The 26034-nt window shown below is 59.8% G+C and overlaps 1 protein-coding gene across 9 annotated transcripts in view; it reads right to left on the bottom strand.

Moving 5' to 3' along the window:
• Window positions 1-26034, bottom strand: part of ATP2B4 (ATPase plasma membrane Ca2+ transporting 4) — an 87621-nt gene that overhangs the window by 13348 nt on the left and 48239 nt on the right. For 5 of the 9 annotated variants that reach the window (XM_074893369.1, XM_074893371.1, XM_074893364.1 and 2 more), the window contains 18 exons: window positions 17380-17812; window positions 12860-13057; window positions 11735-11992; window positions 10955-11080; window positions 10676-10801; window positions 8826-8861; window positions 7047-7208; window positions 6711-6925; window positions 6377-6619; window positions 6015-6256; window positions 5305-5539; window positions 3996-4175; window positions 3637-3724; window positions 3386-3492; window positions 1548-1739; window positions 1225-1438; window positions 573-784; window positions 100-207 (listed from right to left, as the gene is read on the bottom strand). In XM_074893369.1, coding sequence (XP_074749470.1) covers window positions 100-207; window positions 573-784; window positions 1225-1438; window positions 1548-1739; window positions 3386-3492; window positions 3637-3724; window positions 3996-4175; window positions 5305-5539; window positions 6015-6256; window positions 6377-6619; window positions 6711-6925; window positions 7047-7208; window positions 8826-8861; window positions 10676-10801; window positions 10955-11080; window positions 11735-11992; window positions 12860-13057; window positions 17380-17575 — 3138 coding nt within the window. In that variant the 5' untranslated portion in view covers window positions 17576-17812. Of the gene's footprint in view, window positions 1-99; window positions 208-572; window positions 785-1224; window positions 1439-1547; window positions 1740-3385; window positions 3493-3636; window positions 3725-3995; window positions 4176-5304; window positions 5540-6014; window positions 6257-6376; window positions 6620-6710; window positions 6926-7046; window positions 7209-8825; window positions 8862-10675; window positions 10802-10954; window positions 11081-11734; window positions 11993-12859; window positions 13058-17379; window positions 17813-22892; window positions 22991-23873; window positions 23921-26034 lie in introns of those variants that run through there. The other 4 variants (XM_074893370.1, XM_074893372.1, XM_074893367.1 and 1 more) reach the window with 3 other exon arrangements.

Raw genomic sequence — 26034 nt, 5'->3', positions numbered from 1 at the left:
CAGAACAAGAGCAGCGAGGCAGCGGGAAGGGAGAGGCAGGCTGGGCTGCGAGCACGCTGTGACACAGGCACATCGTATATTTTTCAGACTGGCACTTACCTGGCCCCAGAGGAGCTCTCCCACTCCGATAAAAATACACCAGAACCACTGGCTCAGGGTGAGCCCAGAGCAGCTGAATGGCTTCCCACCAAACTCCACAATGATGATCTACAGCACAGGAGAGAACAAGTCACACACTGGGGAGCTCCAAGGGCTGCACAGCACAGCCACGGGATAAAAAGGTCACCTACAGCCACACATCTTCCCCCCCTTCACTGGGATCACGAGAGCAGCAAGGACCTCACATCTAGGCTAGTAACACCAGAAGGTGCTGGCTGGCCAGCCCTGGCACCTCCCAACACACTCTAGACCCCAATATTCAAGTTTTATGTCACCAAGAAGCTGCTGGAGAAGAAGAATGAGGATATAGAACAGAGCTGTGGGCAATGACTGCAGCAGACACAGGTCCTGCTCGTGCTGTGGTCCCCTCCCAGCCCCACCATCTTATTCCCACGCTGTTCCCGCAGCTTCACCTGAGCTGCAAACGTCCCCAGCACCACTGTGCAGAAGATGGGGTTGCGGTAGATGGACTCGAAGACGTTCCTCTCCCCGTGGATCTTGCGTGCGTTGATCTCGTTGAACAACTGCATCATGACAAAGGTGTTGAAGACGATGGTGTAGTGCTCGGTGGGCGGGGAGTGGAGTGGGGCATTCCGGCCGCTGTCAATGTCAAAAAACTTCTCCCCTAAGCAGACAAGGGGTTTTGGGGAGGGGATAGGGGAGGGTGGGGAAGAAAGAAGATGAGATCCTGCTCCTTCCTTCTGGCTCTGACTGGTAGAGGTGGAACTGGGATCCCAGGCTCTCACTGAAGATTCCTTCACCCAGCTAGAGTGCCCCATGCTAACCCCACTGAACCCTTATTTCCTTAAAAAACATTGAAAAGCTGCTTCCTTGGCTAAAACTGTCTCTGCGCCCAAAAAGCTCTAGAGAAAAAAAAATCCTCTCCTTATCAGCCCTCCGCTTCCCATCCATTAAATAAGCTCTCTCCTGGCCAACCTGAGATCACCGAGTGACAGCTGAGAGCAAGGGTCCCCGACACTGGTGACAAAGGGTGGCTTGCAAGGCAGAGCTGGGACTCTGCCCCTTTCCTTCCCCCCCTGAGTTTCTTGGGGCCTCAAAGCTCACCTGCAAAAAGCAGCGTGAAAATGATAGTTAGCTGGTACACCGCGTGCCCCAGGATGTTCTTCATCATGGTGCGGGAGATGAGCGGCTTGTTGCGGCCGTAGGGCTTGCGCAGCAGCAGGGACTCGGATGGGGGCTCCGTGGCCAGGGCTAAGGAGGCGAAGGTGTCCATGATCAGGTTCACCCACAGCATCTGGACAGCCTTCAGGGGAGAGTCCTGCAGAGAGAGGGGGGAGAACACGTCATGCCACCGAAACCACCCTCTTTTCGCTCCTTGTTTCACAGGAGCCTCCGCTCTCCTCCTGCCGAGCCCAGCAGCCCTGTACCTGCGTGATGCAGGCGCCCGTGAAGGCCACGATGACAGCCACGATGTTAACGGTCAGCTGGAACTGCAGGAACTTGGAGATGCTGTCGTAGACATTGCGTCCCCACATCACTGCCTTGACGATGCTGGTGAAGTTGTCATCCGTCAGGATGATGTCTGAAGCCTCCTTCGCCACGTCCGTGCCTGCGATGCCCTTGAGGACCAGGGAGAAAGAGAAAGGGTTGGGGTGAGTCATGGAGCAAGCTCCATGCTTGCTGTCCGCCTGGCTCTGGTTTTTCCCAGAAATAGCCCCAAGAGAAAAATCTGCCGGAGCCAGAGGAGCCTGAGCCAGTCCTGGGTTTGACAGCGAGTCCTGCTGCGGCTGCGCCAACACACCCGGGAGAGCAGAGGCTCCAAAGGAGTGAAGCCTTCAACGACAGACAGCAGCTTGGCTTTAAAGCAGGGCTCTGAGCGAGCACCAGCTTTTCAGCCTTTTGCTGTGCTGACCCAGACAGGGGCCACAACGCAGCAAAGCTGGAAAACAGCTTATAAGTGTGGCTTCCTCCTCGTGCCAGGGAACACGGACATCCCCGGCTGGGCATCTCTGCGGCAAACGAGGGTCAGGACCCCCAAACGAGAGAGAGGGAGCTCAGTAGCCCAAAGCCCTGGTGCCTTCTGCCTTATCCGGGGCGGACGGCAGCCCTGCAGCAAGCAGGGTTGCCCACAGCCTCCCAAAAGTCACCTGCAGCATCTCAGAAGGACACAGTTTGCTCTACAGGAGCTGGGCTCGCTGCGTTTCTCACCGCCAGCACACAGAGGCGCTGGCTTTGCAGTAATTAAATGCACCAGAGCAATGCCCCGTAACCAGCCGGTTCCCTGGTGCCTTCCGGGAGCAATCTTGAGATTTGCAAGACCCATCTTGGGCGGGAATCCTGCAGCTGTTGCAGGACATGAGCTTCGGAGGCAGCTGGACAGAGCTATCCCCTGTGCCGGCTGCTCCCCACGCTCGGCAGACCCAGGGGCAGCACAGCCCCGTGCTTGGCCAGGGTCCGATCCTGCCCGCAGTACTGCATGGTCCCCAAGAGAAGACAGACCTTCTGCTGTTCATCCTAAAGGCTCCAGAATTGCACTTGGATATTTAACAGCTTCCTAAAAACACTCGCTCCCCCCAAAATTCCTCATTTGCTCAAAGCTGTCTACATGGGCTCATAAGGCTCCACCCAGCAGCTGGCTCCTGCTCCCATACCTAAACTTAAACAATTCACAGGAAACCCATTAAAACCGACAGGTTTATTTCCTTGCTTCTTTCAGACAGGGCAAATATAAGCAGCAAACCAGGAGATAAGGACCATAAATAAACTCCCCAAGACATTGCCAGCACTGCACTCGGAGCCTGGGCTGCCCGTTACAAGCCTGGGTGAAGAACTCCAGGGATAAACCACGTCACGTTGAGTTACTGGGCTCCCACAGCTCTCCTGGACCCCACAGCTCTCCTGGACCCCACAGCTCAGAAACCAGGGCCAGGCAGGTCCCTGCTCTGGGTGCTCTGCAAGCGCCGTGTCACCTTCAGCTTGACACGGTCCCTCCAGAGGGGACAGAGGAGCTTAGCGCTAAGCCAGGCTCTCAGAGGATTGCTTCCCATCCGTCTTTGGCTAACAATCCTATAAAGTTCATAAGAATTAAATAAAACCTCCAAAGAAAGTTTCTTTTTTCTTTTTTAAGCCATCCTGTAGATTTGGAAAAGCGTTTCATCAGTTCAGAAATAATTTCAGTGCTGACAATAACCAAGCGTGCCATTCGTTTCTCACCCCAGAGAGCGAAGGCCACCCCTGGGGAAACCCCCCGCCTGCCCGTCCGTACCATGGCAAACCCGACGTCGGCTTTCTTCAAAGCCGGGCCATCGTTGGTCCCGTCCCCGGTCACGGCCACCACCTGCCTCTGATCACCAACAGTGCTGTCGATAATTCCTGAAATGGAGACAAGCAGTTTAGAAAAAAAAAATAAGCCCCGAAAACAGGCTCCCAGCATGGATTATGCTGCAAAAGCACCCGCGCAGAGCAGGATGAGACACTCTGGGGAGAGGCAGCAGCCGGGGGCTGCCCAGTGCTCACCTTTCACAAGCGTGTGTTTATCTGTCGGGGAGGAGCGGGCCAGCACACGCAGCTTGGGCCAGATCTTATCCAGCTGCTCCTGTTCTACCTGCAGGACAAGGCACGTGTGAGAAAGGGAAGGGACCCCCCAGAAACCTTCTGCTCCACTGGAGAGCAAACCCCAGCTGGGACAGGACAGTGCATTTGCCTCCAAACACCCAGACACCCTACGGCCACGCTGGCTGAGGGTCCCGGCAAGCAGAGGGACCAGCTGTGTTTATCCAAGGAGAGGAAGAAAACCCAGCGGGATTCAGCTGCTGGGGCTGTCAGAGAGGCCACCCACACCCGCTACAGAGCAGGACCCAGGGCTGCTCTCCCACCTCTCCCTTCTCGTTGCGGATGAGCCGGTTGAACTCCTTCCCCTCCAGGCACAAGAAGTCCTCCCCGGGCAGCAGGATGCCACACTTAGTGGCAATAGCGCGGGCGGTGTTGATGTTGTCCCCTGTCACCATCCGGACAGTGATCCCCGCTCGCTGGCACTTCAGGATGGCGTCTGGCACCTGGGGGACAAGGACAGAGTTGGGGGGGCAGGGCAGGGTGCTTGGCTTTGGCACTGGGTACCCCGGGAGCCAGGCAGCTCCTCTCCCATCCTCCCTAAAAGGATCTGGAAAGGGCCCTGGTGGGGTCAGGAACCAGCAGCCCACCTGCACCCACCCGGGGCTCAGCTCAGTGCTCCTGCTGGGGACAAGATGCTGAACCAAAAATTCCCCCCTGTCTGAGAACCAGCTCAGCCATTTATCCCTGGGGTGCAGGGGGAAGCCACCAGGGCTTGGAGAGGACGCCTGTCCCTGCTCCTGCCCCGCAGCCTCCTGCCCTCGCCGTGGCTCCAGCCAGACTCGCGTGCGTGGCCGGAGCAGCTCCTCTGGCACAGCCAGCGTGAGATCTTGCAGCCCCTGCCCCACAAGGAAGGCAACCTCGCTGCCTCCTCCCCACCATGCCGCGGTGCTGGGCGCCAAGGCACGGCCAGGCAATCCATCAAAACGGGGACATTTCATCTGCCCACCCCCCCCCGGCACCACTCCAGCAGTACGTTGCTGCACTAATGGGTTTATCTATTACGGAGTGGTGGGGGAAGAGGATATTAGTGAGAAATTAGCAAATTGAATCAACGGCCTCCAGAGCCGGTGCAGACCGGGCATCTGTTATGCAACTCCCAGACCCAGATACTTGAACATCTAATCAGGAAAGATGCAAGCAAGGCAGGAGCGCAGGGGCAAGCTCCAAAATGTAATCAAAAGGCAGGTATCAGAGGGCTTATTGCATTAGCCCAGCAGGGCAGCAAGCTGGGAGGGAGGAACCAGCTGGATCTGCCCTGCCCCTCTCCAAGACCCCTCTGTCACCCCTGTGGTGTCTCCATGCCCCTTTCAACAGCACACGGAACCAGTCTGGCTTGTGCACAAACCCCTGGTAGCAGTTGGGGGAAAGTTTGGGTGGAAACACCCTGTCACTAAGTCATTTTGTCCAGGTATGGGAGAGAAATCCCATACCTAGCGGGGAGCTGGTAGGATGGGGCACTTCAGGGATGGAGGCAGAGGAGCTGCTTGTGCTTTCATAAGGGGCTCATGGTCCTGAGCAGCAGGAAAGGGGGTCCCAGCCCAGGACAGCCGGGGCAGAGCTGGGGTTCAGTACCTCCGGCCGCACAGGGTCCTCTATCCCAACCACAGCGATGCAGGTCAGGTCAGACAGGATCTCGTTCTCACTGTCCCAGTCTGGCTCGGCGTCAGCAGGGAAGTCACGGAACGCCAGGCAGATGGTCCGCAGTCCATGGCAGGCCATGGGCTCTATCACCTTCTTCACCATCTCATCCCGGTCCTTCACCTTGAACACCCGGGGGTCACCGTTCTTGTCCAGGATCCTGGTGCACCTAACACAGGACCAGGACGGAGGGTGAGGGGACTGGTGGTGACAGATGCTGCCGGCTCAGCAACCTGCTCCCCATCACCCAGCTTCCTCATCTGCAAAATGCCCAGGGAGGGGGTGGAGTCACCATCCCTGGATGTGTTTAAGGGTCGTTTGGATGAGCTGTTGGGGGATGTGGTGTAGGGGAGAACTTTGTAGAGTCGGGCTGATGGTTGGACTCGATGATCCCAAGGGTCTTTTCCAACCTGAATGATTCTGTGAAAATGGGGGCATCTCCTTACACACAGCTCCCTACAGCTTTACCAAAGCCACCCTAAGTGAGTTAAACACTTTGCACAGCATCACCTCCCAATAGTCACCTCCCTGCTCCACAGCAGTGGGACACCCTTCACCCCCCAGCCCCCCAAAACAGCTCCACGGTGCATCGAGAGTCTAAAGCCCACGGGACGGGGAGAGGCATAGCGAGGGAGGACGGTTACTTGCGGAGGATGATCTCGGAGGCTCCCTTGCTGTACATGCGGAAGCCACCGTTGCCATTCTTCAGCACCGTGCTCATGGACTTGCGCACTGAGTTGAAGGTGTAGACCTTGTAGAGCTTCTCCTCCGGCACCTCATTCCGCACAGCCTGGTAATCCTGCTTCAGGTCCAGCACGAAACCCAGCAGAGCGCACTCAGTCTTGTTCCCCACTTGCCGGGGTAGCCCCCCTTCCTTCTCGGGTGGCTGGAGGGGAAGAAGGGAAAGGAAAAGCAATGCCAAACCTTGGTATGGTAGGACAGGAGCGGCAGGGATGGTCAATGGTGGGAAGGCCAGAAGACATGAGGTTGTGGTTCTCCAACTCACCAAGATCTTGGATGTGTAGGCAGAGTTGATGGCGACACCGTTGACTATGAGGTCCAGGATCTTGGGCAGGATGGCTTCGGGGTCGGGGATCTGGCGGTAGTGTGTGTCCCCCACGTAGGCCTGCACCACAGTCATGCGGTTCATGGTGAGCGTGCCCGTCTTGTCCGAACAGATAGCAGTGGCGTTGCCCATGGTCTCACACGCATCCAAGTGTCTCACGAGGTTGTTGTCCTTCATCATTTTCTGCAACAGGCACCATGACCGGGAAGGTCAGAGCCAAAAACTTGAATTTCCCCATTGTGCCCTCAGTGACCCCGCTGCACCGTGGTCTCACCTTCACGGAGTAGGCCAGGGAGATGGTGACCGCCAGCGGGAGCCCTTCAGGCACAGCCACCACCAACACGGTGACACCAATGATGAAGAACTTAACGAAGTATTGGATGTAAATGGGGGTGCACTCTGCCAGCCAGGGCCGCCCCTGCACCCCAAACGTGTCGATCACGAAGTACAGCACCAAGATGATGACCGTGATGGCCGACATGATCAGCCCTGGGAGAAGAGGTAGAATGGCAGGTGAGGGGATGCAGGGGAAGGGGACAGCCCCTTCTCCCCGTGCCACTTCCAGCAGAAGCTCTGGGGTGACAGCTCGTGTCAGGCCACCGCCACTCACCTGCCTTCCCAATCTGGACCGCCAGGCGCGTGAGCTTCCCTTGCAGCACAGACTTCTCCTTCTTGGGCACCTTCACCTTCTTCTTCTCCTTCTCCTCATTTTCTACCCCTTCCTGGCTCTTCAGGGGCTGGATCTCTAAGGCCACACCATCCTGAGTTTTAGCTACAGCCCAGGGCAAAATAAGACACCACGTGTGAATAGGAGAGAGACCGGGAAAACCTGTAGGACACCACTGAGAAAGATGGTGGTGGGAGAGAGAGAAAACCCAGAACAAGAACCGTTCCCGATGACACACGCATCCGAGCACACGGAAACCTCATGTCCTGGGGCCCTGCCACCTCTCTACAGGGCAGTTTTCTGCCATCTACCCCAGCCCCACAGATAAAGGATCCTCAGAGCTGACACTGGTGATGTGACCCCTGCGCCGGTCACACCTCTAAGGCAGTGAGTGCTGCAGGAAACCCTCTGGCCAGGCTTTGGGGTGGAGACAGGTCTCTTCTGGCCTCCCCAGGGGCTGATTTACACCCTGCAGCAGACGGGGAGCACTTTGGGCTGACCCCAGAGAGGCTCCAGTTCCCCCCAGTCCCCTGATGAGCATCCCCACTCCCTCCCGGTGCTACCTCTGCAGTGCCCTATGGGCAGTTCAGCAGGAATCACTTGCCAGGGGAGCGACTGAGGGGGTGAGATGGAGGGGGACGGTTAGAAATTGGGATGGAGATTGAGGAGGAGTGAGCCAGCTCATTGAATCCCAACCCTGAGCCATCCACCACATTTTTAGGACCCGAGACAACCAGGCTTTCAGTTGCTATAATTGATCTAGTCCAGCTGAAGGTCTGCACCGGGGAGACCCAAGTCAGCTGGAATTTTTGAAGAGGGATGAGGAGAGGGTGGGAACCCTCCTGCCCCAAGAGGCTCCTCCTCAGCCATCAGGGCTGGAGGAGCAGCAGTGGCCCCATGGCTGCCCGCGGATGCCCCCGGGACCTGTCCCCTCCCGGCTGCTGCTGCTCGATGGCTTGAGACACCCTGGAGCTTACGGCAGCTCCACATCGGACACCTCCACGGTTACGACAGACCCGACACGGACAAAACAAGCACCCGGACACAGTCTGACGGGAAGGAGGGAAACTCAAACTGCTGAGAGGAGAGAGAAAGAGAGAGAGAGGTGGAGAGAGAGGTGCAGAAATGGGCTTCCTCCACAGCCTGCAAAGAACAGTGTGAGAAACACTGGCGAGGAGACGCTCACGGAGTCGAGGCCATGGGAGGAGAGGGTGCAACTGTCGCATTGGCCAGGCCCCGTGGGACATTTCATCCCGGGAACAGCAGGAGGGGACCCACATCTCTCTCCCAGCCGTGCCCAAACACAAACCCTGCAAAGGGACAGCTTCTGACGAGCACAAGGGCTTCAGAGCCCCCAGGTCACAGCTGCGGCTCATGTCAACATGGATGATGTCTGGCCCAACAACAGGATGCTCTGGCAATAGTCCAGGCTGCTGGAAGAGCCCTGTCCTTCCTGCACAAAGGCTTTGCCCCACGCAGGGGCAACGTGGCCCCAGGACAAGCCAGCCAGCCCCATCCCAGCTATGCACAGCCCCGTGGTGTGGGACACCATGCCAGGGCCACCGGCCGTGGGACCATTGCACCCTCTCCCAGGACAACGAGGCGAGAGTCCCGCCGGAGCAGCAAAGAGCACAGACTGATGAGAAGAAGGAAGGAAGGAAGGAAGGAGGAATGCTCGGTAGTTAGTGTGGTGCTGGTTCAAAGGATGGAGAGGCTGGTTACCTTTGTTGCGATTTTCGGGGGCTCCGGTTTTTTTACCTGTTCAAAGAGAGAAAGGGTGGAGGGCTGAGCACAAGGACCCACGTTCACCATCCAGCTGGTGGGACAGCCCGGAGCCTGCCCCGCTCCAAGGGGCCATGCACCGCTCCAGTGGCATCTGTGCGCAGGGCTCAGCACCCTGTGGTCACCCTCTGGACACCACACGTGCCTTGGTCCACAGCTCACGGCACCGGGAAGGCTCTGGAGCTCCCTGGCTCCCCCAGGCACCCGTGTCCCCAAGGCTTCAGATTTCCCCACCTGCAAAGCACCCTCTACAACCCCTGTCAGTGCTTCAAGGGGTGCCAGTGGTGTCTCAGATCTTCGGGGAGAAGAAACCATATAGCAGAGCTTGACCTCCGTGCAGCATGTGCCGAGCACTGGTGCTCCCTACCTCCCGCTGCTGTCGGGCGCGAGCGGATCCACCCAGGAGGTGCAGATTTGTCCCCCGCCACAGGCAGCAATACACCCATAGTGGGGGGCTCTGCCCCCGCCGTGTCTGTGCTGGTCAAGTCTGCTCATGGGGGTCCTCAATGTGCCTCCACAACACAGGGCTGCTGCAGTCTAAAGCCTTGAGTGGTAAGGGGTTTATCCACCTTCTCCCCATCACCCCCCAGCACCACGGTGGGGGGCGAGCCGGTGAAGCCCCCTGTCCCACTTTGCTCCCAACTGGAGGGCTGCAAGGCACAGAGCTGGGTTTGCTGTGGGGCTGCGACAAGAGCCTGAAGGCTGGGAAAGCACCAAAGCACTGTGCCCGGGTGCTTGGTGAGCTGCTGCTCAGCTCCAACAGCAGCGCCGCTCCCACACCTCACCCCATACTCCCACCTCCAAGCTGGCAGCCCCCCAAGAGCTCCGCAGCCACCGGAGCCCAGCGATGCGAGCCAACCGCCCGCCCCGGGCGAGCAGAGCTGAGAAACCCAGCGCACATGCGGCCCAGAGCTGAAACGGCTGCCAGGAGAGGCCCGGCAAGCCTCTCCCCCTGCCTGGCATCGCCTCCCGGGAAGGGCTCCCTGGCGCAGGGACGCCTGTGCAGCCAGCGATGCCAGCCGGCAGCTCCCTCCTGCCAGCTCCTCGCACCTCGCCGCTGCTCCCAGTGAGCCCAGACCTGCTGAACTGCGGTGCATGGACACGGGGGAGAGCAGGAGCTTCCCAAGCCTGGCTCGTACCGGTGCTGGCACAGAACAGAATAAGCAGCAAGGTTTAAGAGCCGAGGCAGGAAAGCATTCGAGTCCCAGCATGATCAGGAACACCTCAGCCTGCCTGGCTGCTCTCCTACCCTCTACCCCCCAGCACACAACCCCTCCTCTGCGCCTCGCCTCCTCCCCTCAGGGAGCTCAGGGGCTGCCAGCAGAGATCTTCAAAGTCCTCAAGGTTCTGGATGGGCTACAAACATCCTACGGACAACCAGGACTCACCTTCCCCCCACAGGGTGGGCAATGAGCACCGTGCCACAGCATCGCTATCGGCCACTTTTCTTTCTGAGCATCAACCCCCCCCACCCTGCAACTCCAGGCTGCAGCCGGCTGGAGAAGAGAGAGTTGGAACCGTGTCCGAAAGAGCTGGCGAGCAGAGGTCTGGGTGCACGGGGGGCTTTCCTCAGGCAGCACGATCCCCACGCTGTGGGTGAAGGGGCAGCAGGGAGGGATCCCCCCCCCCCGCCACCTCAAGAGCTCACCGTACCTGCCTGGGTCACGGGCACTAACCCACAACCGCGTCCCACGGCTGCGGGCATAGCTGGTTGCGCACCGGTGGATGCTTCCCAGGAAAGGGAGAAAGGCAAAAGGAGGGAAAAACGCAGGTTCAGAGGATCTCCTTACCTTTCTTCACTTTCTTTTCCTCATCTCCTTCTCCCGCACCCAAGAGAGTGAAGATGATTCCCGTCTGGGAGTTGATACCCACGGCAGTCACCACCATCCTGCCGGAGCCCTCCATCACGTGGGTACCTGGCACAGCAGGAAGGCCACGGTGAGACCGGACACGGGCACGCAGTTCCCATCTCCTCCCCGCCACCGGGACACAGGACCAACCATCTCCCCACCCAGCACAAACCCGTCCCAGCCCCACACCCACCACGCGAGAACTGCCCAGATCCTCACCTGACAGCAGCATGGGATCTTTATCCAACGATTTCTTGACTTGGTCTGACTCCCCAGTCAGCGAGCTCTCATCTATTTTCAGGTCATTGCCCTGGATCAGGATCCCGTCTGCTGGCAAGAGATCACCTGGGAGAGGAGCAAAAAGGGGGGGTCAGCCCCGGCACAGGCAGCCACAGCTCACCCCTGCCTGCCCCATCCCTGGAGGAGGCTTCGTGTGTCAGCAAAAGGATTCAAAACTCAGTCTCAGACCAAATCTAGAGGGAGGAGAAGCAACAGATGGGTGTTATAAGACAGATGGGTATTATAAGATGATATCCAATAGCTCCAAAATCTTCACTGATGTACAAAAGCATTCACTGTGAGGACTTTTGTTCAATCAGACAGCACGTCCCCCGTCTGGTTTTACTGAATCAACACCACATCCTTCCCAAAGCCTCCTGATACCTCCAAACCGTTACACGATCCCATTATCCACCTGTCAAGGAAGGAAAAAGCCCTACAGGGAAATGAACCCCATGTTGGACCAACCTCCTTCCTGCCAGGAGCTGCATGGGATAAGCATAACCCCTGGTAAACAAGGAGCAGGGCCTAGTTTAGCCCAAGGGCTGCATCTCCTAGTAAGGAAACGTTCGCCAACAAGGACGTGGTTGTGAAAATGAATCAGTTTTGAGACCAGCAGGTCGCTAAAGCAACCCCAAAGCTGTGTGCAAACCCCAAAGCAGAGAGGAGGAACCTCCTGAGGTGGAGGGCCAGACCCCAGCCACCGCCGCCTCCACTCACCATACTTGATCTGCGCGATGTCTCCCACCACGATCTCGGCCACTGGGATCTGAATCACCTGCCCCTTGCGAATGACCGTGAACTTCTGCTCCTGCTCGATGCGGCTCTGGAGGCCTCGGAATTGCTTCTCCTTGCTCCAGTCATTGAAAGCGGTCACCAGCACCACAATGATCACCGAAAACAAGATAGCCGCCCCCTCGATCCAGCCGGCCTGCGACTCGCCCTCGTCCTCCACGCCGCCTGATGACTGGCCACACACTGCAGACGGAGGAGAAGACTCGTTTTCACAGCGAGACACCCGCTTTCCTCCGAGAAACATGCACAGAGCAGAGCCTGCAAGACAGTTACTCCTCCCTCCTCCTCCCTGAGCTGGTCCAAGGGCTTCCCCTGCTCTCAGGAGAGGGTTTTTACATCCCTGGAGATATTTGGGCGTTTTGGTTTTGGTGGGGTTTTCTCCCCCCCTTTTTTTTCACTTTTCATTTTTGGCAGAGAACGGGGACAACTAGCTTCTATTTCCAGTTGGAGAACACAGCCCTCCCTCCTCTGCATGACCCTCGAGTGAGTCACCATGTCCCTGCACCTCCGGCTCCCTGCCCCTGCTCGACTCCTCCAACAATACAGAGATTCAGGGCCGGGGAGGAGAAACTCACCCAAAGCTGTCACCCAGCCACACGTGGGATGTCACAGCTGGGAGGAGCCCTCCCTGGTCAGGGGTGGGGGTACCAGGGGACAGCCAGCCTTGTCTCTCCATGCCCAAATCAAAAGGGAAGCCCCATAGGACTTGGAAAGCCACCAGACCAGACGGACCCTTCAGCCTTTGAGCATTTTTTTGGGGAGCACATGAAGCAGCTCTGAGCCACATCGTGGTGCCAGCTACACCCAGACACATCCATCAGTGCGGGTCCCTGGATGGGACCACACCAAGGACCCCAAGGATGGGGAGAAGCCACCACCTAAAGTGTGAGCAACAACAGCTCCCAGCTCCATCCGCACCAGGGTGGAGGGACACACAGGGTGACCTTCCAAAGACAGCACCACCCCAAAGCCCTGCTCTACACCCCCAGGCAATGCAGCTCATGTGGAGCCCCCACCAGGCACCCCACCCCAGGGACCTCAGGGACTCACGTTCATTGTCACCGCCCGGAGGGTGGTAGAAGGACAGGCCCAAGGAGATTATGGCTGCGATTTCCAAGATGATCAGCGTGACGTCCTGGAGTGCCTCCCACACTAACTGCAGGAACGTCTTGGCCTTTTTGGGAGGAATGAAGTTCTGGCCGAAGACCTGCCGCCTCTTCTCCAGGTCAGTCGGGTTCCCGGACAGGCCTGAAGAGACGGAGATGAGGGCAAACCCCACTGCTGCCCTGCAGCCCCCCACTAGCACCAGTGGGACCCCTGCAAGGAGCAGCACCCTGCAAGGTGCAGGCAGGGGGGAGCCAAGGCAGGGCTTTGCTGCTGTCACCCATGGGGCAGGGGACACACAACCGGTGGGGCAGGAGAGCGCGTGGGGGCCGGGGCGAGCACGTCGAGCCGCCTCTCCCCGGTGCTGCAGCCTCACGAAGCGCCCGAGTGCCAGTTAATGCCAGTTGGCACTGGCCGGCTTGTTTACATGCTGCATCAAATTAGCCGTAAATCTGGCACCGCGAGCGGCGCTCGGAGCTGTCGGAGCCACCTGATCCCTCTCTCCTGCCAGCTCGCAGGAGCAGCCGCCGCAGAAAGCGACTCGGCGCAGCAGGAGCGTCTCCGAGCTCAGCCGAGCCCCACGGACATGCCACGGCGGCAGAGGCTGGGGCAGAGCGGCCAAGCCAGCTCCTGCGGGGAGTTGGTGGAGGAGACACGGGGCTGGTCCTGCTGAAAAGGGGTGGTGGGAGCGAGGAAAAGAGCAGGATGGCCCTGAGCTGGGCTGTTGCTCCCTCCAGCTGCGTGCAGCAATCCCAGAGAGGGGAGCAAAAGGGGAGCAAAAGGGGAGCAAAAGGGGAGCAAAAGGGGAGCCTGAGCCCCTGCCCCAGGGCAGCAGCAGACTGAGCACAGCAGCCTTCACAGCCCCCCCATCCCGGGGCATGGGCCAGCAATGGGAGACGGCAATTTGCCCCACGACCTCCCCCATCGTCCTCTGCATTAAAGCCATTAAAAAGCTGATGGGGTCCGAGGTGAGAGCAGCCTCCCCCGCCCAGCACCACCTTAATCAAGCCCCACGCTGAGCCCCCCTGTTCTCCACCTTAAGATGGCCCGTGGGGCTGCTGCCAGCTCCCGAGATGCACCGGGCAGGCGGCTGCAACTCCCAGCCCTGGACACATCCCGGTGCCTGGAGCAGCCTGGCAGTGATGCCCTCCTGGGGGGACCAAGCCCTCCCACTTAGGGGACACCTCCCCACCAGCTCCATGTCATCCCAGCCAGGAGGAAGCAGCAGGATGAATCCCATTTCCCCCACCACCACGCACCCCCCTTTCTGCTGCGACTACACCCCGTGGCTGCAGGGAGGGGACGTGCTGGCAGAGCAGCCCAGGCGTCCCCACCCAGCCAGTGACGAGGCAGCAGGATCCTGGGATCTCCCAGCCTCGATTCCCGCCCAATATCTTCGTCGGGACAGATGGAAAATATGGCTAACTGCCTCGGCTTGACTCATGCCGGCGCCAGGGCCGGGGAGGCACGGCGTGTGCCGTGGGCAGGCGTGCCGGGCACACACACGCTCCCGCACGAGGACGCAGGATGCTGCCACGGGGCACGGGAGGCTGCACGTGTGGCTCCTCCAAAGCCCCCGTCCCACCTACGGGCATCACCTCAGAGGTGCCCCCCACCCTCCTGGGGCAGTTGGGGAAGCAGCGGGGGGCCTTTCAACTTATCTGTGCTGACTCAGGGAGGGTTGTGAAGAGCAGAAGCCGTGGGCACGTACCCTGGGCACGCTCCAGGCTGGCAGAAAATCCCTCCTGGCTGGGGCCACTGCAGGGCCTGGGGGGACCGATTAGTGGGGGAGTGGATTAGAAATTTTGGATGGAGGCCACAAGTGACAGCAGGAGAACAAAACCCTGTGCAGTCACCGGTCCCTGATTAGAGGGGAGGACCTGCAGCCTGGGAAAGCTGCTTTTGAGTTGCAAAGCTTTGATGCAAGGAGCCCCCAGAGAAGGCTCCATGCCCCAGCTCGGGAAGGAGGTGGCAGCCCCGGGAACTGCTACCACCAACGGGTGAGTCAGGGCGGTGCCTGCTGACACTCGTCACCCAGGGGAGACCAGGAAGGGAGACGCTGAAATCTGTGACTCACCAAAGCTGCCTGTGCTTCACCGCCACCGCCCCGCTCCCCTTCCCACCCTACCCGACCCGGCTCTGGGACAGGTCTGATGGAGGAGGTGGGAAGCCAGAGCCCAGCAGCGAGCCACCCCGTTGCCAATCCCCTTTGTGAGGAACCCTGAGGGGTTGGGGTCCACCAACACCTTTTAGGTCAAGAGCCAGAGCAGCAGGTCCCAGCAGACCCCCACCCCGATGCCAGAGGCCCCCTCACTGCACAAACACCCATGTGGGGAGATCCCACCCTACAAAGAAAAACCACCCTTGGGGTGAAGGCAGCACCCTGGGGGGACTGTGGCCATCCCTGCCCCACAGGGACAGTGCCAAGCTCGACCAAGGACAGCCAACGCTGCGGCATGGAGAGAGGCAGGAGCACCCAGGGGCAGGAGCCACACGCACCTAGATGGGATCATCTGCTCCAGCCACTGCCCGCAACGAGCTGCCATGTTTTAGAGTGGAGCAGGAGGTCTGGAAGGACTCCCCAGACAGGCTCTGCTGTGCCAACCACCTACTTTGGTGACACCAAGGAAGAGCACACGGGCACGTGCTCCCTGCCCGCGCAGGGCAGGAGCTGTGCCCCATCCCCGCGGGATGAGAAGAGGGATAATGAGCACAGGGACAGGCACCAAGTTCTGCACAGCGCTGGCTACTGCAACACGGCGCGGGGACACACACGCAGCGGTGCCCTGTCTCATGCCCACAGGTCCAGCGAAGCTCCTGGGCTTTGGCTGGGCAGTGCCAGCTCAGGAGGGGTGTGCAGGCAGAGAGGGGCTCGGGGTCAAGTCCAAGTCAGCCCCAGCTGTCCCCAAAAGACCTTCCAGAGGGAAAAAGCCCCACGCTACACGTGCTAAGATGTAGCTGCAGTTCCCCAGATTGCATGTCTTTCACTAAACCCCTGCTGGGACATCCCACCTGCAAACACAACCTGAGCTCGCCTGCGTTGCCCTGTGCTCCTCCTGAAAATCCCGACTTGTAGGAAATAACCTTTTCTTTGCTCTCTGGGCTCAACAGGACAGGGTTTGGGACAGGCAACAAAGCTCATCTCTGGAGCAAGAGGGTGAGGCAGGGATACGCTGGGGGCACAAGAAACACCAACACCAACCCCAACCTGGAAGCAGCACTCGGGATGGAAGGGCAGCCCTTCGCCTCCCCCGAGCAAGAGCCGTCGGGCCAAGGCAGAGCCTTTCGGGTTCGCTTCCCCCCACTCCCCTCTCCTCCCACCCCCAAAGGAGCGTGTTCCCAGTTTGGCAGGGCCAAACACATTGTTTTGCAACCTGGACTTGGTATTTCCACCGGGACTCCCCCCCCTTCTCTAATGACATCCCGATATTGTCTCCCCTTCCCGGTCCCACTCACAGCTGGGAAACACGCTAATCCCCAGCTTACGGCACTAATAATAACCCACAAGTTTTCACAGCCACGTCCCCCATCCCACACAGCCACCGTGGGGCCGCATCCTGCCAGTGCTGTTCCCAGCCCCAGGTAAACCTCTCGGTGCCATAAGCAGGGGGTCTCTCCACCCTGCACCCCCTTTTAATGCCAAAGAAGGGGTGCATTGCCGTGCAGAGGCCTGCCACGCCATGAGCCCCAGCTCACCGATACGGGGGGCCCCGAAAGGCCAGCCCAGATCACGGGCAGGAGAGGTGACATCCTTCCACCAAAGCCTCCCAGAAGTGACCTGGCACCCGCAGGCAAGCGTCACTGCCACCACTCAAACCTGTGATGCTCAGAAGCACCCAACCGGGTTTTAAGCTCCCACAGCTGCTTGAGAAGCCCTATAGATCAGGGGGAGACCCGCCTGCATCCCCCCATCCCCAGCAGCGATCCCCTTCGGGGACGTGCTGCCCGTCCCTTGGCGAGATGCTGACACCCAGCAAACGAGCCCCACGCAGCCCGGCCACCTCTCCAGGCACGCTCCCCAGCGCTCTCCAACCCTTACAACCTTCACCCACACCCCACGCAGCCCTGCCGTTAGTGCTGTAAATTATTAAACAGGAAAAGCTTGCACTGACCTGCGGGGCAGCAGCTGGGCTGCAGAGAGGATCCCCCCCCACACCCCTCTTACGCCCCTCCTCACCCCTGCCCACATCCCACCTCCGCTCCATCCTCCCAGGGGATGCAGGGCTCTGGGGGAACCCCCAGGGAAGATACTTCTCTTTTGCCTCCTTTTCTACCTTAAATGATCATTTTATTAAGATGCAGGGAGCCACCTCCCACGAGGCTTGCGATGGACGCCCGATGCAGCGGGACCACGCTCTGAGCTCAGCCACAAGACCGTTATTTGAGCCACTACCTCAAACCTTGCCCGGCTCTGGCCAGACCCAGGCAGGCAGTCCCACCTTGCAGACCACAGGATGGCCACCTACCTTCAACTGGCGACGTCTTCAACCTCTTGCAGACATTCTGCACACCGCCATAGGAGTCATTGAGCCGGGCGACCGCCTCGGCGCTCCTCAGCTCCATGAGGTTCCTGAGCTCCACCACGGAGCAACCAAAGTCCCCCTCATGGTTGCCTTCAGCAACCGAGTTCCCGGGGTGGTGGTCGGCCACGTTGTTCGTCATCTTGCCGGCGCAGTGGCTCCTGCAGCACCCTCCCTCAAGGGTCCGGCAGGGGGATGCTCGGCACGGCCCCTTCCCTGGGGGCTGCCCGGGTGAAGCGGGTGCCTCTAACCGAGCCCAACTTCTCCGGATAAAGGTGTAAACAGGATGTGCATGTTACCGCGGAGGCGACCTTAGCAACGACCAGCGTGCATCTCCCGCAGAAGGAGGAGGGCTCCCTGGATACCACAGCAACTGGAGCTGCAAAAACAAGGATGGGAAACAAAAATATCAGCATTAGGAGGCCTACTAATAAATTCACGCGCCTCGCGGGACAGGTGAGCGGGAGCACTGGTACCCGAGGGTGGGTCACCCACCAGAAATAACATGGTTTGGAGGTGCCGGCTTGCTCACCCGACCCCAGGGTTCAGCATAATTTGACCAAAAAACCTGGATGAGCTGGAGTTGACCTCGGAGGGAGCTCAGACAGGCTCAGCACGGGCCGAGGCGTTTCACGAGCCCTCGGCCATGCCGCAGGGAAAACCAGCGGCAGCAGCTCCAGCAGCGCGCAGGGCCGGGCAGGAAGGGCGGCCAGGTGGTTCTTCGCTCAACCCCCAGCTGCCCGGCCCAGAAAAACGCTCCCATTCAGTTTGGTTTAAAAATACATCTCGGCAGTGGAAAACAGCTGCTTCCTCCGCAGGCTGCCGTCCCGGGGCGGGAGCGCTGGCTTGCTGCACTGCCAACAGGTAAGCAGAAGCATCCCACTGAGCTAGCCAGCACGATGGAGGGGAGCTCACAGCACCCAGCGGACTTTTAGTCAGCAGAGAGACTGAGCAAGAACCGGAGAAGCTACTAAAATCTGCACATTTCTCTAAAATAAAGAGGCTTTTGCATTAATGACCCTTTCAGGCTGTCTCAGGAAGCCTTCTGCATCCTGCTTGCAAGCTCTCATGCCATTCCCTCGAAGGCAGCGAGCGGGCTCTCAGCCTCGGCTCTCAAAGCCCCAAACTGCTGCCACCCAGGTTACACCCCAGCCCTGCCCGCGAGGGCAGGCGAACCCCAAAACCACTTCAGCCAGCAAGATCCGAGTGCTGCAGCCAAGCAGGGACCATGAGCACCCCGCAGGTCCCGCCTTTTCCCAGGGGTTTGGAGTCTGGGGTCCCCCACTGGCATCTCGGGCAGAGAGGACAGGCGCTGGGGACAGCTAGGGACATGGAGGGAGCAGCATGGGCCAGAGGGAAAGGGCTTTCTCTCACCCAAGGCACCCTCCAGCTCTTCTCCCAGGCTCAGATGCCAGCAGCGATGCTTCCAGACACCTCTCCAGAGCTACAGAGGCAAAGAGCCTGCAAGGGAGGCTCTTGATGGGGAGAAAATAAAGACTTTCCTAGAGCTATATAAATGAATAACAAAAGGGTAATGGCCACTAATGCAGCATCAGCACCGAGACAGAGGTCCAGAGGTGGCAAGAGTCAGTGGCCAGACAAGAATGGGAGGAAGGAGGGAAAACACCGTTACACACAGGATGCACCAGCCCCTACAAACCCAACAGACAGGCACCAGACCATCAGGGGTCTGTCTCAGCACCACCCCACAGCAAACAACCCCGATTCCAGCCCTGGTCACCCCAGCTTTGCAACCTCTGGGGCAGCAAGACCCCAAAAAAGTAAACCTCTCCCTGCACTCCTGACCCAGGGCCTGGCCCCTGTGAGCAGCTCCCCCCACCCCCCCGCCAGCAACACCCAGGGCAGCTCTCAGCATTATCAGGAGGCAACAGGCACCAACCGAACCTCAGGGACAGCAGCGATGCCACCGCCACAGGAGGGTCCTGTCCACCAGCTGCAGGCAGCAAAGGGATGGGGAGCACAGGGACGTGCTCTCCCCACAGCACTGCAGCTTCTGGGGCACCCAAACTTGCATCCTCCAGGCAGAGTGTTGCTGGTACCCCATAGAGCACCAGCCGGGGCACCAGTATCCTTGCCCCAGCATCCTTGCTTGTGCCCAGCCCGGTCACCCCACGGCTCCTCATGGAGCTGAGCCCATCCATCATTTAAAGGCGTGAAAGCTGCCGGCAGCGGGAGGCAGGAGACAGCAGGTCCAATTAAGCAGACTCCTGCTGATCAAGAGAAAAAAAGATAATTCCCCCCACCTCAACACACTAATTTTTTCCTCTTTCATAGCAAATAACATCTTCTAAGGAGAGCTCAGAGATTAAGAGAAACGCAGTTAATTAATAGTGTAACGGCCTAGTCTATAATTACCCCTGAAGGAGCCCATGGGGCACCGATCATCACCAGCCCGTGCCCAGCCGTGTGGTTCCTTCCCTCCAGCAGCGCCAGCCCCGGGGACTCGCTCTGCCAGTCAAGAAGAAAGGAGGGACCATGGCGGGAGAAGGCTCCTGCCATCTGCTCTGAGCACCCTCCTCCAGCCCCAGGTTGGGGTCAGAGACCCATTCCTGGCCAGTCTCTGCCCCATCCCGCCGGCACCAGACGGGCTCCCGTGCTCCTTGGCCGTGCTGGGAAGGATCCATCCCAGGCAAGCAGGGAGCTGCGCCTGGGCTTCCTTAGCAGCTAATGCTCTGACAAGCTCCTAATGACTCCAGCAGCATTCAGTGGGCTGGCCCTAACTCTAATTGACTCATTTCCAGAGCCCCCCCAGCACTGGAGAGGAAGAAGTGCTCCCCAAGGGTCCCCTTGGTACACAGGGCGAGAAAACACAGCCCAGATGGGAGAGCCTGAGCAGGATCCTGACTGCCCTGCGTGGGAACAGGCTGCATGGGACCCCCCGAGCCACCAACAGTGCTGCGTCACCTCCCCAATAGCATCCCCGAGCAGGACAAGGACAGCTGCAGACACGGAGGAGTTTGGGGGTGGCAGCGGTGAAGGACACGGACCCTCTCAACCCGTGGGCCGGGGTGTGAGCTGGGGGAAGGAGCACACACGTTCCGGGAAGGAGAGAGCGGCTGGCGAGGAGCGGTGAAGCCGATGTGGTGCTGCAGACAAACCTGCCCAGAATAATAAACGGCTGCATTACACCTCCGTCCTGGCTGGGGAGAGCGGCCGCAGCCCTCTGCCTGCACCCACCCCAGACAGCGGAGCAGCCGCTGGCGCAAGGGAACGGACCCGCTGGCTTTTAAGCCTGGAGGAGAGGAAAGTGGGCTGCTCAGAGAGGGACAAGAAAAAGAATAAATCAGCTGGACATGTCACATGTGACACCTTCAGCCAAGCCACGAGCGGTCTCGCCGCGACGCCGGCGGCACAGCCCACGGCACCAGCAACCCGGCGCACGCCAGCCTGCGGCTGCTGCCTGAGCAGCGATTGCTGAGCCGCCGGGCGAGAGCACAAACCCTCCCTGCTCAGCTCAGTGCGCTCGGGCTGGGCCCCGGCAAGCAGATGTGAGCACCATGTTGTCCATCCCGGCAGATGACCAGAGAAGGAGCAAGCCCTGACCAAGCTCAGGTCTTTTTGGTTTTTTTTTACCCATGAAGGAGGTGGAAATCCACACCCTAGCTCAGCTTCTCCCACATCTCACTCCAGCCTGGACATCTCCCACCATCCAGGGCAGAAAGCACCACGCCGAGGAAGAGCAACACCAGCCACCGTCTCCCCTGCCCAGAGCCACAAACCCCATTGGGGTGGCAGGATCGGGCCCATTGAGCAAACCTCAAGCCATTTCCCTCAAATTTTATCACCTTCCCCAAGCACCTGCCTGGCTGCATTGGTACAGAGGCTGCTGCATCCCAGCCCCACATGCTGCTCGTGGGCTGTCCTGCCCCTTGGGCAGCACCCGCCGGGGTTTGTTTCCTCTCCCACTTCGGGGATGGGGTGTTGGAAACACTCAGCTGCTGGAGGTTGCCATGGCAAACTCAATGTAAAGCTGTCAGGGATGCTGTTTACATTGCCAAGTGGGGAGAAAAAAAAAAAAAAAAAAACCCACACCAAACCCCCAAATTACCCGTCTTGGCCTGCATTTAAGATTTTTCTTTCTGGAAATTAAAAGCTGAGCTCCATCCCCAGTGGAGAGGCTGTGCTGAGCCCCGGAGTGCAGACACACGGACAGACCGAGGCTCCAGACGGACGCACGGGCCCCAAAAGCCAAAGTAGCCACTTAAAGCAGAAAAACGGGCCTGAAGCACCTTCCACTTGCTGAGAACTGTCCCGGTGGAGACCGTGCAGCTCTCCCGGCTCCATCCCACTGCACGGACCCCGCCACCGCTCAGCACCCACCGCCGGCTGCTGGGAGCTGTGGTCCCACATGGGAGTGATGCTCTAATGGGAGAGGGAGCTGGAAAGAACACATCTGCTGAGAAAAGTCACCGGGAATGACATGTTAAGCTCTGGAGGGTGTTTCGGGAGGGAAGGGACCCCGCTGGGCAGACCCTCTTAGTGGGGAAGGAGCAAATGTGCTCGGAGACACTGAGGAGCACACGGGGCTCCCTGCACCGGGACCTTTGCACAACACACCCTGCCTGGTTTCACCAGAGACGAGAGCCTTGGGCAGACGCTGCTCTTGGCAGGTAGGGGGGGACATGCAGGGAGGGTGCAACTCCCCATCCCAGTGCCTGCCAGGGCTGAGCCAGGTCCATCTCCCACGGTGGAGGCACAATTGGGGTGAAGTGACATGGCCAGGGCAACCTGGAGCAAGAAGTGCTCCCCAGGCCACGACAACACCGCTGCTTGGTGGATTTTGAGCAAGGACAACACCCTCCCTGCCCCCAGCCCACCCCCAAGTCCTCCACGTCTCACCCTGCGCTGCAGCAGAGCCCCCACCTCTCCTCATGAAGCCGGTGGGGGGGGGGGTCACAGCACCCGGGGCTGGGGATCGGGGCCCCTCCCTTGCACACTCACCAAATCGCAATGTGCAGATGGCAACAGGCTCGCTTGCCTCTTCCCAGCAACACCCATGACAAGCCTTCCCCGCTCGCCAGCCACAGCTTAACCCCTCCCGCACCGGCTGGCCGTTGCACCCCGAGAGGGGGGCACCCGGAGAGGACACCCGTCAAGCTACCGGGTGTTATCACCTTGGTGGGCGAGAGATGGGTGGAAGGAGCCAAGATGGTGACTCAGTGGCAAACCGCACGCTCCCGAGGGCCAGGGCTGGTTCCCGAGGGAGGATTTTCACCCTCGGGACCAAGCACTTCCCCCAGCGCTCGCTCGCAGCCCAGGGAGAAGGCGCAGGATCGCAGCCACTACAGTGGGCAGCAAAGGTCACGGTGTGGGACCTTCAACCTCGCCCCAAACAGGGGCCGTGGCCCGAGCAGAGGAGGGTGGCAGAAGCAAGGGGGGAGGATAAGGCCAGCCCGAAACACCCCGGACAGATCTCTCCAGGAACAAGCTCCACTCACAGCATCCTGCGCTGGCACCGGCACAGTGAGGGAGCAGGATCTGTCCCTCTTCCCCCAGTAATGCCAGCATCCATCTCTCCCTGCTCCTTCCCCGGGGCTCTGGGTGCTGAGATCAGCCATCGTCCCTCACCAGGGCTCCCCTGGGCAGGCACCCACGGGATATTACCTCCTCGCCAGCACCTCCTCCCACCGCAGCATCCGCTTCCTCCGCCGGAGCACGCTGCCTCGGGATGGGCGGCACAGCATCCTCCCCAGGGGAGGGGACGGTGGCATTTCCCTCCCCAGTGGGGCCCCCCCCAGTACCTACCAGTGGGAAACCCCCAGCGACACCCACTCCACAGCTGCTTGCACCCCAGGGTGCTGCAGATGGGGACAGGTAAACACAAGAGCCAAAATCCTGGGTGGGGGAGACCCCAATAACTGCAAGATCCTCTCATTTCCCTTGCAGTGCAGAGCAGGAGGAAGCTCCCAGCCTTCATCTTGCAAGAGTGGGGGGACTAAACATCCCCCTCCAGGGCACTGCAGCTGGAAAAAGAGTCAACAAAACACCCAGGAAGTGCTGGGGCCTCACACAGCCCCGGCAGAGCTCGGCGGCAGCAACACTGTGCCGGGGGAAACCGAGTCACGGCGCAGAAGCGACTCGGGCCACAGGGCAGAGCTGACGCTGCAGCCCGGGAACACCAACTCCTGCAGAAGTTTGCTGCGGGGTCAGACGGAGCTCAGGGCTTCTCCTTCGCTAACCCACCAGCAGCACCCCGGGAAAGACAGCACCCCAGGAAAGGCAGCGCCTTCTCCTCCCGCATCCCCGCGGGGGGAAACCGCCGGCGCAGCGGCAGCTCTGCAACGCAGCGAGTTAAAATTCCCAAACTCCCACGCGGTGCCGACTCCTACGCACCTCACCGTCTGCGAGCTGGGACGCCGGAGGTGACGCGAGGGTGGGGGACACACACACACACACACACAGAAAAATCACCCGGTTACCGTAGACAACATGTAACGCTGTCACGCGCGGTGGCTGGCTCCGTGACACGCTGTCAGAGGCGGAGGAAGGAGCCGCTGGCCCCGAGATGTCACCGCCACCAGCCCCAGCTCCCCGCCCTCCCCTGCCACCGGAGCGTGGATTGCACCAGCCCCTGAGCCCGCAGCATTTCTCCCGCTCCCCTCTGCCACGACACGTTTCCCCGCTGCCGGGAGCGGGGTGAGCGCTTGCTTGGGTGCCAAGAGCGCGGCAAGCGCGCACAGCGTGCTCGCGGCACACACACCAAGGGCTGCCATGTGAAAGGGCAAGAGTTGGCGGTCATGTCTCCAAATAAGTTGTCCCCCCCCTCCCCACCCTCACTCCCTGGGTTTGCACACTCGTCCCCACAGGGCACAAACACCAGCACTGCCCATGGATGGGGAACAAACCAGAGCATCATCACCGCGCCCCGAGCAGCGTGACACCACGGCACCATCCTCCTCATCCTCCTCCTCCTCACCCACCAGGCTGTGGGGGCCAAAAGGAAGGCCGGCAGCTCTGCGCCACGCATGGGGGGCCAAGGTCATGCAGACAGCAAAAGGGAGAGGCAGGCAGAGGCAACCTTCTCCAAAAGTGCATCTCTCTTTGCAGGCCACTCTGCAGGGAACGCGAGCAGCTGCCATCAGCCCACTAATTACAGCTGCCGTGGCTCGGTTTTTGCTAGTATTTTGCCTCCTCTTAACGAAGGTAGGAAAACCATTGGGTATTTTTGCATGCCCAAGGCAGCAATTAGCTATTGCAAAAGGCGGGGAAGAGGCTGGAGGCAGGAGAGCACCGGGCGTGCTGCGGAGGCGTGGAACAAGCGCGGATTCAGCGATCCATGACGTGGCTCCCCAAAACCTGCTGCCCCGAGCCCACTGCTAGCCCAGCGGCCAGGGCAGCCCCCGGCTCCCGCTGCCCGAGCCCTATCGTGACGCATCCATGTGCAAGAGCCACTGGCGCAGCTGCCAGAGCCTTGGTGGCGGGGGGCTCAGGAATCTGCCCTCGCCCCTGGGCTTCCCCATGCCACAGGGTGCAGCGGCCCAGGAATTTCAGGGGGGTGGAAAAAAAAGAAAAAGGAGGGAGTCTCCAGGCGAGCTGTCAAGGGGAATGTTTCCATCTAAGGCCTTGGTATTTCTCTCCCGGCGCCTGCACTAAATCACCCCAGCTCCTCTCATTATTCTTTTGTGCTTTACAAGGTAGCACAGCCGGTGGAGGAATGCAGAAGTATGCAGAAAGCAAACCCCAGCCTCTTCTGCACCAGCAAATACCTGCAGCCCTGGAGCCTTCAGCCTTCGGAGGGGCACAGCATCCCCTCCTGCCGCCCCTCGCCGAGGCTGCTGGTGCCCGGTGAGCTGGTGCGTTGCAGAGCCCCCCAGGTGCTGCCAGACCTGGGGGGCTGCGCCGGACCCCAGCATGAGGCTTCACCCACCCCTTCTCCATCCCACTCAGCACCGGGAAACACGTTCCTCCCACCCCAGCCTGGGAGCATGGTGGGCACCGTGCACTCGCCACCGGGCGATAAGGTATCAGCTGGCACACATTGGGCAACTCTTCACTCCAGCTCTTTTTTTTTTTTTTTTTTCCTCTTCAGCTGAATGTTTTGCAATGCCGTGGTGGGGAGGTGTCCAGGGCAGACAGCTCTCACCAGGCTGCTCCCCACAGCCTCTCTGCTCACAGGGGTCAACCTCTCCTCCTGCACTTCAGCCCCACCACAGACTCGGTCCTGCGCTTGTCTTAGCGCTGGTTTACAGCCTAGAGCAAACGAGTCCAAAGCAACGTAGGGAAACAGTTTGGATTTGGGTGACTTTGGGGAGCAGGACTGGGTGATAGAAATAAGGCAGCAAACTGGGGGTGCCATCTCTCAAACTCCTCTTGCAGCACCACCACCCCATCCCAGGACCTGCGTCGAGCAACGGTCGCATCCCAGCCCTGCGCTCACCCACCCGGACCCTCCCAGTTCATGCCATGTCTGGATGCCCGCCGGTCTCAGCACCCTGCTGTGGAAGGGAGATGACACCCAAAGATCCCGTCGGGGTGGGTGGGCAGCTGGGGGGGCCCATCCCCAGGCAGATGCTCCATCCCCACTCAGCTTTGCCTGGCTCCCACCCAGCACACGGATACTGAGGCTCTCCCAGCTCCCTG

This window comes from Strix uralensis, chromosome 24, assembly GCF_047716275.1.
Source record: "Strix uralensis isolate ZFMK-TIS-50842 chromosome 24, bStrUra1, whole genome shotgun sequence".
Lineage (NCBI taxonomy): Eukaryota > Metazoa > Chordata > Aves > Strigiformes > Strigidae > Strix > Strix uralensis.
The sequence above is the reverse complement of the archived record's forward strand: the minus strand, read 5'-3'. Positions and strand labels throughout refer to the sequence as shown.